This window comes from Geotrypetes seraphini, chromosome 4 (genome assembly GCF_902459505.1).
Source record: "Geotrypetes seraphini chromosome 4, aGeoSer1.1, whole genome shotgun sequence".
Classification (NCBI taxonomy): Eukaryota; Metazoa; Chordata; class Amphibia; order Gymnophiona; family Dermophiidae; genus Geotrypetes; species Geotrypetes seraphini.
In genome coordinates this window covers 322070770-322090866 of record NC_047087.1, presented here as the reverse complement: position 1 = coordinate 322090866, position 20097 = coordinate 322070770, and the positions used below count along the sequence as shown (strand labels likewise).

Below are 20097 nucleotides of genomic sequence, written 5' to 3'. Positions count from 1 at the left end.
CTAATTTCATTCTCACGTACGAACAGCTGTTTACACTCTGCAATCAAACAGCTTCAGGCGATACTGGCAGGTTGAAGAACCAGACGAATTGGAGAGAGCAGCATGAGTCCCTCTCCAATGAACTCCTGCCACCAAGAGGGAAACATAAATCTCATATGAGGAGTCTTAAATGATTTATCGAATTTAGACTTCTTAGCTTCTTAGCTTACAGACCTCAGCGGTACCCCCTGTATGCCACTAAACTTTTAGATCATACAGAGCACTGGCACCCATAGTCGTCATCGGCCTCTATTATACATCTTTTTTAGCAATGACTTTTAAATATTTTAGAAAATTAGATAGGTATACTCATCTTTAGCTACGCGGGTGGGGGTAGGCACTCTGACGTAGACCTATGTTTCGCCCCTAAGGTCTGTATCAAGGAAATCCCCCTTAAATCCAACAGCTCATGCCCCCCGCGTTAAGAAGCTAAGAAGTCTAAATTCAATAAATCATTTAAGACTCCTCATATGAGATTTACGTTCTCTTGACTAAGGGGAGATCTGAAAAATAACGGAGCCGGTGTTTGATTTGTATTGACCAAGAAGGAAAGTCATCAAGTACTTCCCCTGTGCCTCCTAATTGAAATTTTTCTGCAACCTGTAACACAACTCTGAAGCACACACACGCAGCTTGTGTTCTGTAACCTTCCTTTGACCTGATAGTGTGAGATTGTTTTAATGGGTCAACATTTTTTATTGACAAGATAACAGAAGTCTGCCAACAAATAAACTGTAAAATACAGAAATGTCAAAACGGAAAGAAAAACTTCAGTGAGACAACCTTTGGTCAAAAGTTTGTATATGGATACACCCAACCCTCCCACCTCCACCCGAACCACCAGAACCACCAGACCACCAAGAAAGACCACCAACCTTATACCATAGGAAAAATCATGGTAGAACCAAAGAAATGCAGGCAGATCCCAACCAGCCCCAGTCCAAAGATATCCTCATGCCTTCCCCCATCCTACAAAGGAGAAACCACTATCCCTCTAGTATTACCAATCCAAAATAAACAATTAAGTTAGAGGCCTGCACTCTTATGACCTCCAGTTATGCTAAGAATACTCTCTAAGTACTACCGTAATCCCTCCAGTCAAACATCCCCTCTTCAATACTACTTATCTGCACCCTCTAAACCCCTTAAAATCCCCATCCCTTTCTCAGGACAGCCCCCTCCAAAGTCATTTAAGAAGTTTATAGAACCATTAGTATATAAGAACATATCTTGTTTATAAATGTATCTCATTTAAGACGTGAGACTGTACATCAAATATAACCACTGAAAACTAAAGGGTAATAAAGTGACAGGAAAAGGGATATTTCCCCTCAAGGCTCTCCTATGACCTTCAGTAGCAGGTCTCACTCTTTTCATTCATTGGGAGAGCGACTGCTTTGGAACTAGATTCAAATTCTAATTTAGAAACAAGACAACAACAGGACTGGAAGCAGGGCCGGATTTTCCTATAGGCTAACTAGGCTTCAGCCTAGGGCTTCAAGATCAAGAGGGGCCTACATTCAAATTGTTAGCAAAATTAAAATTACACTATTCTAAAAACAGTGAACACTAAAACACTGAACCAAAAATAAGGAGAAATTCTACGCTTCGGGATCGGAACCGGCTCCAGCCACAACGGGGCGTCGACTCGGCTTCTCCCTTTCTTTTTCTCGCCCTGGGAGGAGTATCGGGGAGTGAAAGACGTCAGTCCAGAAACAGCTGGGCAAAGCCCAGCCCCGCGGGGAGAGAGGCAAAACGTGGATCCGTCAGGACAGGGCGTCCCAGAATGGCATCGGAGGGGGGGTGGGGGGCAGGCAGGCAGGATGGCATGGGGGGGTGTTCAATGGAAGGGGGATGGAAGGCAGGCGGGCATCGGAGGGGGGGTAAGGTGAGAAAGGACGCACTGGGGGCACTATGGACATAGGAAGGGGCAATGCTGTGTGTTATGTTTGATTAGTTATAGTTACAAGTACTATATATGGTGCTGAGAATAAATGTCCAAATAAGTGTTCTCGACTTTTTTTTATTTATTCTCCGTGTCACATTTTTTATAAAGGTTAGTACCAATAACAACATGTTTCGTTTAACATATTGATATATATCACAGTAATGATGTATTTTATTATCTCTCATGTAATTTACAAACTTAAAAATGGGAGGTGAAAGGGCCTCATAAGTGGAATAGCCTAGGGCCTCTTTTCATCTAAATCCGGCCCTGACTGGAAGTCTGGAGTCCTCAAAAAATGCTATACAAATGTGGTTTGATGCTGTGAGAGAAATAAAGAGACAGTAGGGGAAGAAGGGATAAAGGAGGAGAGAAAGACACCAGGAGAGGCAATGGGAAGGGGGAAAGAGGAGAGAAAGGACAGAGGAGCTCTGGGATATGGGAAGGGCAAGAAGACAGGTAGGCAACAGGAGGGTGGGAAGAAAGAGGAGAGTTCATAGGGGCGCTGGGAAGAAGGAAGAAAAGTTCCAATCAGGAGAGAAGATGTTCTGCATTCTAAGGTTTCTTGAAAATCATGGAAGGGTACAGGGAGGAAGAGAAGCACACACAGATCTCAGAGAAAGCAGACTCCAGCCCACCCCTGCCCCTAGGACCACTCTTGAATGCACGTTACACCACGTCTAAAATCAGAACACATCCTCCCGGTGTCATATCGCATTCCATTGAAATATAATATTCTTTCTCATCAGATTCTAGCAAGTGGGCTTCCTTCTTTTCTATATAGTTTCCTGGTTCCATACTCACCACAACAAACTTTACGATCTTCACAACAACAGTTCTTAGTCATTCCCTCATTCCAACAACTCTTCTTTGATTTTCAAAGGAATTCTTCATTCTCTGTCACGGCTCCCACTCTCTGGAATTCTCTGCCTTTTTATCTTTGTTCATAAAAATCATTTGCGAATTTCAAGACACAATTAAAAGCAAACTACTTCCACTTGGCTTTCTGTTCTTGATTTTCTAGGTAACCTAACGTTCCATCTTTGGCTTTATCTCAACTAATGTGGGCAGAACAATCTTTAGAATTGTTATTATGGAGATCTTGATTGCTTAGTATTTTAGGAAAAAATTTTTTATTTTTTTAATATATTTTTATTGAAAATGGCAAATGGTCCAGACATGGAACCATTCACAGCAAGAGAACAATCCAGGAAGACTCTTTCCTATCCTAGTTTTAAATGGAGTTCCTTTCTTCATGAATGTGTATTATATATTGTACACCGTTTGGATCCTTTTTTAGGCTGTTATGCGGTATAGAAAGCTTTTAATAAACATAAACATACTTGTTTCCCCTACCGTATTGTTCATTCCTTCCCTTTTCCCAACCTTTTTTGTTCTGTTGTAACCTACCGACTCCCTCCTTTCCTCATATTTCTTTGTTGGTTTGACTATTTAACTGTATTTTATGTTTTGTTTATTTTTTGTTCTCTACCCTGTTTAATTTTTATATTCACTTATTTTAAACTTTTATTGCAACCGCTTAGATTTACATTTATGATTGAACATAAGAATTGCCACTGCTGAGTCAGACCAGTGGTCCATCGTGCCCATCAGTCCACTCCCACAGCAGCCCTTAGGTCAAAGACCAGTGCCCTAACTGAGTCTAGCCTTACCTGTGTACGTTCTGGTTCAGCAGGAACTTGTCTAACTTTGAAGATCAATTTGGCACCCCCCCAAAAAAAACTCCCCCATGCCAAATCGCAGAGAAAGAATATAAGAGAGGTTGAGACAGATGGAGTGAGTTAAAGAGTCAGAGAGAGAGAGAGATGCTGAGAAACAGGGAGCGAGCCCAAGAGAGGACCTGCGGGTACCAACCTGCAGCTTCTGCGCAAAGATTGAAGGATTCTTTTCTGCTAGGTCAGGTGCCAGGTTGCCGTGTGCATCACATATGGAGGCCTGATGAGAAATCCTGTTCAGCAGAGCATCAGCAGAGACACAGGAGTCCTCAGGAGACAACTAAAGGGTTAAATGAGGAGAGAGACCAGAACACATTATAAATGGTCCCCTGTACAAGGGACAACCCACAGATACAGAAACAGAGAATTTGGACAGCAGATTTCAGTGACAGTCATTTAAGGAAACCCATGAATGCCTGGCAGATTCCACATCAAGAGACATACAGTGTAAGAGACTGCAGTAGAGACACAAGTGGAAAATGGACCTAGTGTAATCAGATTCCAGCTCATAATGCAAAATGGCTCGGGGTCGTTGAATGCTAAACTTTCTACTATGCGAAAATATGTACATGTTTTGGGAAGACACCACAAGAAATCTCAAAAGTAAAGTTCCCTTTTCAAGGTTTAATAATAATAACTTTATTTTTATATACCGCAATACCACAAACAGTTCAGAGCGGTTTACAGAAGAAGAGACTGTATACGGACAGCGATATTACAAAAATCTTTCAAAATTACATTAACGTGATAAGATTAATCCATTTTTCCTGGAAGTGTTTTAGAAGTACATCATGGTAGAAATGGAGTCAGAGAAATTTGTCAAAGAGATAAGTTTGGATTGACTTCCTAAAAGTTTGGTAAGAAAGAGCGTTTGAGCTAAAGTTAGTTAAACATTTATTCCATTTGCCTGCTTGGAATGATAATGTTCTGTCGAGGAATCTCTTATAGATACAGCCCTTCAAGGATGGAAAGTCGAAATGATGAGACAGATAGATGGTTTTGAAGCAAAGGCAAGCAAACTTAAAAATAACCCTTGCTTCCACGGGCAGCCAGTGTAGGTTTTTGTAATATGGGCTTACATGATCCGATTTCTTGAGACCGTAGATGAGACGGACTGAACGATTCTCAGTCATTTGATGGTCTTCTTAAAGGATCCAAAGTATATATATAATATTGTAATAGTCTAAGATACTTAAGATCAAGAATTGAACCAGCAGTCGAAAAGAGAAGTCAAAATAGTGCTTAATGGTACGAAGTTTCCATAAAGTGAAAAAACATTTTTTTAACCTGAGAGTTTTAGTGTGATCTTCGAAAGTCAAGCTTCGGTCCAAGATGACACCCAGGATTTTGATGGTAGAATTAATTGGGTGGTCTGACCCATTTAATCTCAAAGACTTATTTGTGATCTTGTTATTAGGACTTGCCAAAAAGCAATTCGTTTTATCCGAATTAAGTTTTAATTTAAATTACGTAGTCCATTGTTCTACCTTAGGAAGGACAGATGAGATGAATTGTTCTGTCTCTTGAGTCAGTGAGGTTATGGGAATAATAATTGTAATGTCATCCGTGTATATATATGATTTCAATTTTAAATTGGATAACATATTTCCCAATGATACCTTATAGACATTGAAAAGTGAAAGGGAGAGTGGGGAGCCCTGTGGAACTCCACAGGGATTACACCAAGCCTGGGAGAGAGTTCCTTCACTGTAAACCTGGTATATACGGATTTTAGGAAACCCATAAACCAATTTAGTACCTGTCCAGAAATGCCAATGGAATCAAGGCATCTAAGCAAAATGTCATGCTCAACAAGGTCAAAGGCACTGCTCAGGTCAAATTGCAGTAGCAATGCACTTTTTCCCAGGGAAAACAGATGGAAAAGATGATCAGTCATGGAAGCTAAAATTGTTTCGGTACTATGATTTGTCGTGTAGGATGTTGAACTTCTCGAAATATTTCATGAGATCGATGTTAACCAGTCCTTCCGTTAGTTTAAGAGAAAATGGTATGTTGGCAATAGGTCTGTAGTTGGCAGTCAAGGAGACAGACTCCTTAGAGTTTTTAATAATAGGAGTCACAAGGATATGACCAAGTTCTGCCGGAAATTTGTCAGTACACTTGCATAAAAAACCCAATTAAAGAGTTCAGCCTTGAAGAAGATAGGGGCTGATTTCATAATAGTCGGTGGACAGTTATCCAACAGATAATTGGATTTTACATATTTGGAGGAATTGGTTCCAGTCTGAATTTTCAAAATGATTCCAGATCCTATCAACAGCTGAACTTTCTTTTCCTAAAGGAATTAGAGTGATTGGTAAATCCGAGTTTGAACCTACAAGAGACGATCTCAAATTATGAATTTTTGTTGCAAAACAGTCGGCTAAATTCACCCATCTCAGTAGGAGATCTCATTTCTATAGGGCACAAACATTGTATTGAAGCTGGCAGGGGGAAATGAGAAGAAAAGCAAATAAAGATTAGCAACTGGCATGGAAATGATGACTTATTTTTGCTAGGTTAGAACAAAGGCACCTACTGGAGTTAAGGAACGAGTGAAAGGTTTTACAGAAGTGCAAGACTAGGAAGGAGGCCCAGAGCAGACTGCAGGGGGAAGAGGAGGGGGACATATTCTCAGAAAACCAAAAAAGCATAAAGAAAATTGTACACACGTTCTAAGGTACATATCCGTGACCTGGCTTGCATGTTATGGAAGGGCTTATTTAATTGTCACTTGTTAAAGTTCCACAATTACAAATACTTTTAAAACAATAAGCTTCCGTTGTTACCAACAAGACCATGACAACCAGGCTCAGTTTGGTCTACAAATGTCGCAGTGACCCCTGGGCTGCTTGTATTAGGGGAAAGGGAATGCGACCTTTCTGTGCTTACAATCAAAACGGTTAACCTGGGTTAATAGAGGGTTAAGCGATTTGCCTAGTGTCAAGAGGAGCCCACTAGGGTACTCCTCCACTCACTGGCATAGTGAGGGAGGTGCGGGGGGTGGTCTTTGTAAAGGGTGCAGGCACCGGTCCTCCCCCTGCTGCGTGCCCCTTCCCGTCCATTGCACCTCCTGCATGAGCAGCATTATGAACTTGTTGCCTGCGTTGGTGTTGCCTCTCTCATGTCATTTCCGGGACCCGTGCCTAGGAAGTGACACCAGAGGGATAGCTGACATGACGCGGGCAGCAAGTTCATGCTGTTGTTCTCGCCTGAAAAATTGAAAAAGCACAGAGACAGGAAAGGGGACGCGAACGCGGTAAGAGGAGTCGGGAAGGAGCGGGAGCATTCTGCTAGGCAAGATGGACCACTGGTCTGACCCAGCAGTGGCAATTCTTATGTTCTTTTGTGACTTTTCTCAAAACCAACACTGAGGTCCTGAGGAAGATACAACTCGAGGATCAGGAGGCAATCCAAGGTGCTTCTGTTGCTCTCACCAGCTCCTCCAAGTTGCCTGTTGCACTGCTCTGGCTCATGGATTCCAGAAGGTTCTGCTTGGGCCGCTGTCCATTCGTCCCTTGACTGGTGGAAAGGGTTCGAAGTGCTGGATACAACTGGACTTCTGGGCCTTCTACACTTGACCTGAAATTCAAAAAGAAAGGGTGCATCAGTGATGGAGTGACCTAGTGATTGAAGCAGGGGAGAACTTAGAAAGTAGGAACCTCTCAAAAAGGCTTTCAAGCTAAACATGACTATAACTCACCTGAAAAAGGGGGATTTATGAAATTTAAAATATCTATATCTATTCCTTGAGCTGAGATGACTTTCAATGAACTGAGCATGGCACAGTCTATGATATATTGGGGAGTCTGTGGATGTACTGGTGACCCTTGAGGACAATGAAGTCATTGTGGCATCACTGATGAGCTTGGCTCTTATTGGTGGAATGAGGCATTATGACATCACAATCTCAGCTCTGGTTATCAGGCTGAAACACTTCACACTAAGTGGAGGAGGGGGGACAGTTACCAATGTGGGATACTATTAAGACTTGTTATTTTACCAGTAACTAGGGCTATTTTAGCACTGGTTCCATTTCATGCAATGAGAACTAGTTATTAATAACTGGAGTTAATAATAAAAAAAACATGTGTTAATGGTGAACCATATTTAGTTTAATAGGTTCTTATATTGATAACTACCACCACAAATCTTTAAAATGGTTATTTCTCCTCCTTTCTACAGGATAAATGACCTCCATGGCATGCCCCCACCTATTGAAATAGTAAAAAAAATAAATACAGAGGGTAGGGTTAAATGGTCATTTTTCTCAATGGAGGAGAGTAAACAGTGGAGTGCTGCAAGGGTCTGTACTGGGACTGGTGCTATTTAACTTATTTATAAATGACCTGGAAATTGGAATGACAAGTAAGATTTAGATGACAATACTGTTCAAAGTTGTTAAAACGCATGTGGATTGTGAAAAATTGCAGGCGGACCTTAGGAAATTGGAAGACTGGGCGTCCAAATGGCAGATGAAATTTAATGTAGACAAATGCAAAGTGATGCATATTGGGAAGAATAACCTGAATCACAGTTACCGGGTGTTAGGGTCCACCTTGGGGGTTAGCGCCCGAGAAAAGGATCTGGGTGTCATTGTAGACAATACGATGAACCTTCCGTCCAATGTGTGGCATTGCCAGAGGTTGTAGTAAGAGCGGACAGCGTAGCTGGTTATAAGAAAGGTTTGGACAAGTTCCTGGAGGAAAAATCCATAATCTGCTATTGAGAAAGACATGGTGGAAGCCACTGCTTGCTCTGGATCGGTAGCATGGAATATTGCTACTCTTTGGATTCTGGCCAGGTACTAGTGACCTGGATTGGCCACTGTGAGAACGGGCTACTGGGCTTGATAGACCATGGGTCTGAACCAGTAAGGCTATTCTTATGTTCTTATGAAATTTAATGTAGACAAATGCAAAGTGATGCACATTGGGAAGAATAACCCAAATCATAATTACCATTTGCTAGGGTCATGGGGGTTAGCACCCAAGAAAATGATCTGGGTGTCATTGTAGACAATACGATGAAACCTTCCACCCAATGTGTGCTGGTGGCAGCCAAAAAAGCAAACAAGATGCTAGGAATTATTAAAAAAAGGGATGGTTAACAAGACTAAAGATATTATAATGCCTCTGTATCGTTCCATGGTGCGACCTCACCTGAAGTATTGCGTTCAATTCTGGTCTCCTTATCTCAAGAAAGATATAGGGGTGCTAGAAAAGGTTCAAAGAAGAGTGACTAAGATGATAAAGGGGATGGAACTCCTCTCGTATGAGGAAATACTTCTTAACTGGCTCCCAGTCAACTTCTCTCCAAATCTTCAACCAATCCTTTCTGAATCCACATCCAATACTGCTCAACAAAACAAAATCTCCCCAAGTTCCTGGCCAACACTTTGGCCAAGGTATTCATGTACCATGTCTCCTCTGGCTCCCAGCAACTTCCAGATCCTCTGTCCATGCTTCTCCCTGAGCTAAGCACTATAAAACTGTCCCTCAGATCCTCCATCAATGTGTTCTTGGTGGGAGGTTCTCAGTCTCTGCTTCTTTCTGTGTCCTACATCAATCCTTTCAGTGTGTGTTCAGGGACCCAGTCAATGCTTCGACTGTGGTTTCCACAAGACATTGTTGCCTCTTTGCAAACACCATGGTGCATTTACTAGAAAACACCCACCCTCTAGCAGCTGGTATTTTAGAACATGGTGTTTCATTAATGGTTCGTTTTCACAGTTCCATGCAATAAAATCACTGGTAAAATCCTTCATTTTTGTAGCCTCCCTTGACAGGCCGCTTGTAGCAAGAAGCTGACTGAAACAGGGATGCCTAAACAACTACTGATCTGCAAGGGGGGGTTCCACACTTTGAATTTCAAGACACAAGGTTCCAGCACAAAGAGTTACTTGATTAAACCCAACCCAGGAAGACATGCAGTAAATACAGTAACATCATGGATAAGCAAGACAGACTTTATGAGGCTCCTAGGACTCTAGTCCTAGCTCCTAGGACTCTAGTTTTCCTCTCATACCCTGAGCCTGGCGTGACAGAATCTGAGAATGGGACAGCAGGAGACTTTTCAGGACTTCCATTCTCAGAGTCGAACATCAGGTACAAAGGGAGCTTCTTCGGAGAGTCATCCCGAGGCTGAGGAGGAAAAATAATGTGACATAAGGGCCTTCATCGAGGCAGTTAGAAGACTAACCAAAACTTGGGCATAATTGTATGACTTATATTGTGTTCTTATGTATGCTGACAGTAGTAAATTATGCCTAATTTATTATTTATAGAAATTATTAGTTTGATTCAATGACAGAAAATAATGCAGTTGGACCTTTTTAGAAAGGCCCAAGGTGTCAGTCAGTCCTAGCCTTACCCAGTTCAACTGGGCCAGTCATATTGTTATCTAGGTCTAGATGCACTAAAGTCAGCGATCGTTGCTAAACCAGTTTGGACTTCTGTAGGGACGATCGCATTTGCTGACCCCTTGATCGCCCATTTTCCGATCTGGCCATGCAAATTAGCTATTTAATATTAAAACCCCATGCAAACTACCTAAGTGATTGATGCACTAACATCGCTTGGTGATGCATAAAAAAAGCGACTGGTCAAGACCACTTGCTTACCTATCTTATCGGTACTTTATGAGCACAGATGTTGTGTTTGTATTACACATGCACAATATCTGCCCCTTTAAAAAAAATAATGAAAAAAATCACCCCTCCCTGCGAAAACTGGCAGGAGGGATGCCCACTTCCTCCTGCCTTGCTCCCCTCCCCTCGCATGAAAGAAAATTACATTTTGGATCGGCGAACCTCGGAGCTGGAGGGACAGAACCTCCATCCTGCTGTCTTCACACAAAGGTACTTGGGGGGAAGTTCGGGGGAGCATCCAGAGGCAGGAGGGAGTGGGCATCCCTGTTGCCTTTTATTGGGGAGGAGGGGATGGTGCGGTGGGGGAGGCTCTGTTGGCAGGAGGGAGTGGGCATCCCTCCTACCAATTTTTTTCTCAAGTGGGGGTGAGGGAGATCATCAAGGCAGGAGCAAGTGAGCAGCCCTCCTGCTGATTTTCACTGGCAAGGGGTGGGGGTGGAGGGTTGGCAAGGCAGGAGGGAGTGGACATCTCTCCTGTCAATTTTCACTGGTGCGGGGGGGAGGGGGGGAAGGGGTTGGTCCCTGATGCCAGTTTGTTGAGAAGATGTCAGAAAGGGCCGTCATCAGTGGGAGAGTCTTGTTTCTTTTTTTAATGGAACAGATATTGTGCATGTGCCACACACACAAACACCATCTGTGCCCATAAAAAAAAAAAAGGTTTCCTGCCCCAAACAGCTGAGTGGCAGGAGGCTGCTTTGGGGCTTCCCCTGCCGGCTCTGCGCATGTGTGAGAGTCGCTCTCACAACGATCAATCGGATGGGAGAGACTGGAATTATGTCAAACCTCCGCGCGAATCATTTGCATGCAAATATTTAGTGCATCAATAGCTCTTTTGGAATTGGCCCATGCGGTCTTTCCGATCCTGTTTAGTGCATCTGGTTGCTGATGTCAGAAGCATCTTTAGCAAAATAGCTGTGTGGATTATTACACTAGTAAGTGCAAGCCTTTAGCTGTGGCTTACCCCTCCTCCCCATCAGAGCAGGTCGCATTATCTAGCACCCCAATACTACAACCTTTATGGAACACAGAGACTTACAGGGGTGGAAGAGCCAATCTTCTCCATGTATTCTACCTCGAAGGTATTCCCATACTCCAGCTCTGAAGAGAAACATTTACACATTAGTCAACAGAAAAGCCTGGGGGAACAGGGGAACGTGACACACACACAATACCAGACAGAGTTATAATAAGGGAGGGCCTAAGGGATCTGGCCAATCGGAATCTTAGGCCCCTCCCAGCACATCCCAGAATGCACTGGGAGTCAGGCCTAAGATTCCGGTTGTCCCAGGCGCCTAAGGCCCCTTTTATCCCCGGTGCATCCCATGATGCACTGGAAAGGGGAAGGCCCACCATTTTGTCCAGCGATGTTTTCACCGGCTAAGAATGATCAGATCACTTTCTAAACTTTTGGACACTGCCTCTTTGAACATCCTAATCCATTCCCTTGTTATTTCATGTATAGATTACTGCAATGCCCTCTTTAAAGGAATAACAAAAAAAGAACTTAGGCAACTTCAGACTGTGCAGAATACTGCAGTAAAAATCATTTATAACACAAGGAAATATGATCACGTCTCCCCCCCCCCCTTCTGGATAAGGCACATTGGCTACCCATCGAGCATCAAATTAGTTTCAAAATCCTCCTCTTAACCTTCAAAACCCAATTATATAATTAGTCAGGTCTCTCCGTTCTGCAGCCCCTTTAAGATCCAATAATTTTCAGTGACTGCACCTTCTCTTTGGAATTCCATTCCCAATTACATAAGGGAAGAAACTTCCGTAGGCCCTTTCAAGATAAAGTTGAAACTTCCTATTCTTAGATGCTTTTGATATATAGCTGCCCTCGTAAGGGCAATAATTTTACTGTTGTTCGGTCAACCTCCCCTTATTGTTCTTTTCTTTATCTATTGTAGTTCCTCCCTTTTCCCTCTTGTTTTACTTCTGTTTGTCTGGTGTATGTGTCTTTTGTTTTTACTAACCAATCCCCAGTAATGATATGTTTTGGTTTTAATCTTCTGTTTTGAGCATCTGGAGTACTGCGTCCAATATTTGTCGCTGTACCTTAAGAAGGATATGGCGATACTCGAGAGGGTTCAGAGGAGAGCGACACGTCTGATAAAAGGGATGGAAAACCTTTCATACGCTGAGAGATTGGAGAAACTGGGTCTCTTTTCCCTGGAGAAGAGGAGACTTAGAGGGGATATGATAGAGACTTACAAGATCGTGAAGGGCATAGAGAGAGTAGAGAGGGACAGATTCTTCAAACTTTCGACAACTACAAGAACGAGAGGGCATTCCGAAAAATTAAAAGGAGACAGATTCAGAACCAATGCTAGGAAGTTCTTCTTCATTCAACGTGTGGTGGACAACTGGAATGCGCTTCCAGAGGGTGTAATAGAGCAGAGTACGGTACTGGGGTTCAAGAAAGGATTGGACAATTTCCTGTTGGAAAAGGGGATAGAGGGGTATAGATAGAGGATTACTGCACAGGTCCTGAACCTGTTGGGCCACCACGTGAGCAGACTGCTGGGCATGATGGACCTCAGGTCTGACCCAGCGGAGGCATTGCTTATGTTCTTATGTTCTAATGGATTTTATTGCACACTGCTTTGAATTTTGGATTAAGTGGTATAAGAAATTTTTAATAAACCTTGAAACCTTGGAGGGCCTGCCAGCTGGAGGCTGGGCTTAGAAGGGGGTTCAGGTGAGCTAGGCGGCAGAGGGTTTCAGGTCAGGTGGCCTACCTTGGCAGGGGGGTTTGGGGAGGGGGGATTGGGTATCCCTCCTGCTGGGGAAGGTTGCAGGGAATCGCGGCAGGAGGGATTGGGCATCCCTACTGTGGAGATGATTGTGGGGGATCATGACAGGTTCAGACAGGAGGGATTGGGTACTCGTCCTGCGGTGATCGTTGCGGGGGGGACGACGATGATGGTTCCATGATTCTGTAACCGGTGCTTATGACAGATGCCAGTTAGAGAATCATGGTTTTAGGTGAAGGACTGGTCACTCTCATGCCTAAAAGGTCTTGTTTTTGGCGTTTGGGACTTGGGCAAATTTTTTTTCGGGAATAGGGCTTAAAGATAGATGCAGTGGCGGTCTGTGTGATTAAACGCCCGAACATACAGGTAGGCCATTCTCGAAAAAAAAACCCCCACATTTTGGACATTTTTTTCGAGAATGAACATTTCCCTGATGCCTACTTTGTCCGCCTAGGGCCTTAGGCCAAAAAGGGGCTTAAACGTTTTTTTTGTTTTTTTTTACTATGCCCCTCCACATCTCTGGGACTGTCTGCCTGTTGGTCTTGAGGAGGATAAAGAGGGTTTTTGCTTATCAGGGGTATTCTCTGCTCACCATCTGTCAGGGAATGCAGCTTGTTCTCCTGGACGAACGTGGATAGGTCAGATGGCTCTGGGTAGTCCTGCTGATCTGTTCCTATGTCCATGGCCACCCATTTTTGGTTGGAAACGGATGAAGCCAACTTCTCCTCATCGGTTGCATGCTCCACCATGGGGATAACAGGAGGGCTCTCAGGGGTAGGGAGGGATGTTGGCTCCTCCTATGAATAAAGAACTCACTGAATGGTCACATTACAAACATCATCCTCTCTCTCCCTGTCTCAGCAGGCCCCGCAATCTCAGCAGCTATTAAAGCTTTCTGCTGTACATGGGGAAGGCAATAAGACTGTGCAAACAGCTCTTTGATTACTACCCACCCTCAGTGCAGAGAAAAGTCCCTGCATTCTTTTCTGATGTTCCTGAAGTCAGAGTTTGGTCATGATGCAAAAAACAAACACAATTTTGCAGCATAAAACTACTTGCATGACTTATGACTGGCACAAATCTTGACAAGTAATTTTTCCAGGAACAAAGGTCAAAGCAAAACTACCAGTGGGGGCTGTTGGCTCTACTTCAATTACTGATACCCCCATAGGTAAAACTATCCACAGAATTTGAACACGGGCTGTTCGTTTACCAGAACATTGTGTGAAATGCTTTGCTGTACATCTCAAGGTGTGTTCTGCTCACATGGTCTAAAATGGTTAATAAATAACTAAAAAGTGTGTGGAGAAAGCGTCATGGATTTCTTTCCAATCCCTACTGGAGAGGAGAGAGGAGGAATGATTTGAATAAACAGTACCTAAACATCCTGCTAGCTTGGAAGGAATAATGACATGAAACCAAGGGTAATAATATTCCAAACAATTAGATGTCACTATTAACAGATTTTGAAGAATGGATTTTACAGTTTAACCACAGGGTGTCACTGTTGTATGACAACAGGGTAATGCAAAACTTCTCCACTCTAGTTGGCATTGCAATCATTAGGAAAGCTACAAAGTTCAGTCTTTAGATTTCACAATAGAGCTTACAACAAAGAAAATTAAATACCCATCTGAATCTGGGACAGGGCTGTGGCTGCAGGGGGGGGAGGGGGGAAGGGTGTATGATGGTGAAAGCAAATGAAACATGCCTCATGAACATATTTGTTGCTATGTCAATGGCTATGGTGGGTGCATCTCAACCTGTGAACGTCTGTGTCTATATGTGTGTTTTTAGGAAGATCCTCTGGCTGTTGACTATTTCCTTGAAATATATTCTGTGAAGACCTTTTGAGGAAACCCTGTAGTAGGAGTGAAAGACGACTAAGCATCCCCCCGGGAAGATCTCTCCAGATGGAAATGGCACATAAGCGCTCCTACAGCCACTTTATACCTCAGCTTTGGAACCAGCTGCCTGAACAAATAAGATCACAGAACTCACTGATGGCATTCCGAAGAGCAGTAAAGACCCTCCTCTTCAACTAAACAGACCCCTCTTTGTATCATCCTTCCTATGTGCTCCATGTCTTTGACCACTCATGTCCCTGATTTTCTGTGATTGTTTAATTTTACTGTGAATGTTTTCTTTGTAACCTGTTCTGAGCTTCCAGGAGGATGGGATAGAAATCAAAATCAATCAATCAATCTACCAGGTTGGACTGGCTGGCAAAAATGACGAAACTGAATATTTGAAAGAAGTTGAAAAAGAATGGCCTTTAGAAACTGTTCAGTTTGGGAGTTTTCGTAGGGTTTTATCTCCCTAATTCTACAAACTTGGGTGCAGAATTTTGTAATTAGTACACAAAATCGCTCATGCAAGTCCTAGAATAGCTGCTAACTTCATAGTTTAAGTGGCCACTAATTGACCCTTAAGTGATGTTAATTGAAAGCAATTTGTACTTACACATGTAACTGCGCTGATGCGCTATTCTCTAAACTCACTCTCGAATTCTATAGAAACCTGATGGCAGATAAAGACCAAATGGCCCATCTAGTCTGCCCATCCGCAGTAACCATTCTCTCTTTCTCTCTCCAAGAGATCCCACGTGCCTATCCCAGGCCCTCTTGAATATAGAAACATAGAATCCTGACGGCAGATAAAGGCCAAATGGCCCATCCAGTTTTCCCATCTGCAGTAACCATTCTCTCTTTCTCTCTCCAAGAGATCCCACGTGCCTATCCCAGGCCCTCTTGAATATAGAAACATAGAAACCTGATGGCAGATAAAGGCCAAATGGCCCATCCAGTCTGCCCATCCGCAGGAACCATTCTCTCTTTCTCTCTCCGAGAGATCCCATGTGCCAGCCCAGGCCCTCTTGAATATAGAAACATAGAATCCTGAAGGCAGATAAAGGCCAAATGGCCCATCCAGTCTGCCCATCCGCAGTAACCATTCTCTCTTTCTCTCTCCAAGAGATCCCACGTGCCTATCCCAGGCCCTCTTGAATTCAGACACAGTCTCTGTCTCCACCACCTCTTCTGGGAGACTGTTCCATGCATCTACCACCCTTTCGGTGAAAAATAATTTCCTTAAATTACTCCGGAGCCTCTCACCTCTTAACTTCAACCTATGCCTTCTCATTGCAGAGTTTCCTTTCAAATGAAAGAGACTCGACTCATGCGCATTTACAGTACGTAGGTATTTCAACATCTCAAGAATACAAGTTGCAACAACAAAATATAAATTCAATAAACAATCAAACTGTTATTAGCCAAGTGGTGGGAATACCCCATGAAAAACCATTTATACTCAGTGAAGAAAAAGCCTCAACTATCAACACTGTACGGACGGCAACCCAATGAGTTTTTAAGCCAGTCCTGCTCTGTATCATAGGCAAAACACTCCACAAATTTTCAAATGTAGTTTTTCAAAATGGGAACAAAGCCACCACTGTGCACAGGGAACCAAGAAAAATAACAAAAAACAGTTCACTTATCTTCATAGATATCACCAGGAACATATGATGTTCCTTACAGCGAGTAGATCTTCCTGCTATAGCAATTCTCATGCTGAATGAGGATAAGGAACTGAGTGTTACCATCCAACAAGGTCAATGGCTGCGTCAGGGAAATTCACGTTCTGTCCTGCTCCGTTCATACATGGCTCAGAATGGCACTCGGATTTATACTTCCGGTTTCATGACGTCACTTCCAATAAACTTTATTCATTGAGACACTCCATCAAACATGGCAAAACTAATAAAAGGCACACCATTCTACTTTCTGATTAAGTCCATTCGGCCAGATGGTTTTTAGAAAGAAAATGTATCGCTCTTCACTTTGATACAGCAATGTCTTCACATCACCACGACGAGCTGTAAGAGGAATATGATCTAATACAAAGCACCTGAAACTCCTCAAAGGAATGATTTTTTTCAACGCAATATCGTGTGAGTACATCCACTTGCCTTTTATGTGTGATGTTTGACCGGTGCTCAAATAGTCTCGTTTTTAAACTCTGTGCGGTATACCCTATATAGCATAAATCGCAAGGGCAGAGTATTGCATCAACCATCGGGGTAGAATGGTGTGCCTTTTATTAGTTTTGTGATGTTTGATGGAGTGTCTCAATGAGCAGGACTGGCTTCAAAACTCATTGGGTTGCCGTCCGTACAGTGTTGATAGTTGAGGCTTTTTCTCCACTGAGTATAAATGGTTTTTCATGGAGTATCTCCACCACTTGGCTAATAACAGTTTGATTGTTTATTGAATTTAAACGTCTCTATCATATCTCCCCTTTCCCACCTGTCCTCCAAAGTATACAGATTGAGATCTTTAAGTCTGTCCCTATTCGCCTTATCATAAAGGCCACACACCATTTTAGTAGCCTTCCCCTGGACCGACTCCATGCTTTTCATATCTTTATATATACAGATTCTAGATCTGAGCACACGCCAGAGATATGCACAGAACTTAATTGGCTAATGAGCTCTTAAACTTCAATAACTGGGTGCTGACCAAAAATTGACCCTAATTAGTGCAATTAGGATTCGAACGAAGGTCATACTCTCACTTCTTACCAAAGTACTGAAATCAGCTACCTCCTAACATCAAATCCCTTGATGGACTTTTGAGCTTTAGGAAAGCTGTAAAAACCTACCTCTTCACCTGACCCCTCAGGACAAGCTACACCCAAACCACTGTATTCCTAATAGGTGCTTCATGTTACTGAACAATGGGTCAGCGCAACCAACTGGAGGAGCAGCAGCATTTACACCAGGTTTCAGCAGAGCATGGGAATCATCACTAAACCCATTTATACAGTCCAGCCCTTAGTACTTAACCCCAGGCACCATCTTAGGGGTGCTGGCACCTCACCTCCTCTCCGCCCATGCACCTACCTCTACAAATGATCGCCGGCAGCGAGGAGCAACTCTAACCTGCTGCTTGTGCTGGCCTTTGACATCACTTCCTGCAAAGGGGGTGTTAACATGGAACGGACCTGGCTGGGTCAGGCATGTGTCAGCCATTTAGGCCATGATTCAAAACTAGGCACTGAGGGACAGAATGCATAGCGGCTGTCAATCTTTAGTTAGGCACCGTTTACAGTGCCTAACTTGGACTTAGGCATGAAAATCTTAGGGTTTTCTTGTCCTGAATACTGGCACCTGAGTCCAATTTAGACACCTACATGCAAAACACGTCCAAGATCTACCCATGATGTGCTCTTAACCACACCCACTTTCTGGCAGGCATCTTTGGCTAGGCGCCTAACTACCAATTAATTTTAATTTAATTCTCTCTCCTTTTATACCTCCCTGAGATCTTCATTCCTCAGATAAGTTGCTTTTTACCTTTACCCTTCTTCTCCACTTCCACTTCCAGATTTCATTCCTTTCAGCTCGTTGCCCCATAGGCCTGGAATAAACTACCTGAATCCATCCACCATGCCCCTTCCCTAGTTCAAATGTAGGCCTTCAACTCATAATACTACTCCCCTCTGCCCTCTGTTCACCACCCTAGCCAGCAGTTTAACCATCCTTCTAACTGTAATCTCCATTGGGACAGACCAAAGGACCATCAAGCCCAGTGGCCAACCCAGGTCCCGAGTACCAGGCAGAAATCCAAAGAGTAGCAACATTCCAGAGCTCAGATTGTGACATCATAATGCTTTATTCCACCAATGCCTAAAAGCCAACCTCATCAGTGATGCTACAATGGCTTCACTGTTCTATACTTGGCTCATATAAAAATTACCATACTGGAACAGACCAAAGGGTCATCAAGCCCAGTATCCTGTTTCCAACAGTGGCCATCCCAGGTCCCAAGTACCTAGCTAGATCCCAAGTAGCAAAACAGATTCTATACTGCTTATCCTAGGAATAAGCAGTGGATTTCCCCAAGCCATCTCAATAATGGGCTATGGACTTCTCTTCACTGATAATATCCAGGCACCCCAAGACCTGCATTTAAGAGAAATGCAGATGTGGGGTTTGGATCTTGACCTTCCAATCCACAGAGTATTGTAGAAAACAATGAGACTTAAAACCAGAAGCCAGACTCCCGTTTACTAATCTAAAATTGGCTTCACCGGCCTTAGTCTGACAGAAGTGTCCTTCCCAGAGCCACTGTTTGTACGTCAACTCCAAAATGTCGCAGGAACAAGAAAGATAAACAAATCAAAGCCACTGGACTGGCCACCCCAGCCAGGAGCAGTTCCTCATGGCCCACTTTGCAACCTTTCTGTGCTGAGCAAGGGACTGTTTCTTGTCGCCTGTTCAGATGCCGATCTGGCACCCAGACTTAGCTCAACTCAAAATGAATAACAAAATCTAGAAAATACGACCATGTTACCCCCATTGGCTGCCAATTACTCAAAGAATCTCTCTCATAACATTTAAAACAATTCATTCTAAACTGCCCCAATTTATTGATAAATATCTTATCCCATATGACCCACCCGCAGTCTTAGATCATCTAATCATAAATTGCTGACGGTCCCCTCCCTTTTTCGGTATATAAGAAAATAGGAACCAAAAGTAGCCCCTCAACTTACGTTTCAAAAGCCTACTCAAGAGTCATTTATGTAAAGAAGCTTTTAACATTTGATTTCAATTTTACACTATCCTTTTTAACTCCCTTAAAGAATTAAGCAGCAACGAGCCCTTTCCTTTTGTTTTTCCCTTATTTGTCTTTCGTTCCTATCCAAATTGTATTTCTAACCCTATTCCCTTTTGTCTCCCGTCTGTCTGTCTCATTTATCCCCTTTTAATATGCCAAGTATTAGCTGATGTTTCTTTGTAATTGTTTTCTTTTTGTAAGTGTTAATGGCATTTTTATTATGTTCATGCTCTCTTTTTTTATATTGTAAACTCGCTTAGAAATTAGATAAGTGATTAAATCAAATTTTAATAAAACCTTGAACTCCGTGCTTTTCGTCTCCTCATTTTTCTCTCAATCTGTGAGACTT

At 43.0% G+C, this 20097-nt stretch overlaps 1 protein-coding gene across 10 annotated transcripts in view; it reads right to left on the bottom strand.

Moving 5' to 3' along the window:
* Positions 1 to 20097, bottom strand: part of TACC2 (transforming acidic coiled-coil containing protein 2) — a 206163-nt gene that overhangs the window by 51074 nt on the left and 134992 nt on the right. For 9 of the 10 annotated variants that reach the window (XM_033943068.1, XM_033943065.1, XM_033943061.1 and 6 more), the window contains 5 exons: positions 13721 to 13925; positions 11406 to 11467; positions 9748 to 9863; positions 7158 to 7302; positions 3860 to 4000 (listed from right to left, as the gene is read on the bottom strand). In XM_033943068.1, coding sequence (XP_033798959.1) covers positions 3860 to 4000; positions 7158 to 7302; positions 9748 to 9863; positions 11406 to 11467; positions 13721 to 13925 — 669 coding nt within the window. The remainder of the gene's footprint in view (positions 1 to 3859; positions 4001 to 7157; positions 7303 to 9747; positions 9864 to 11405; positions 11468 to 13720; positions 13926 to 20097) is intronic. The other variant, XM_033943064.1, reaches the window with a different exon arrangement.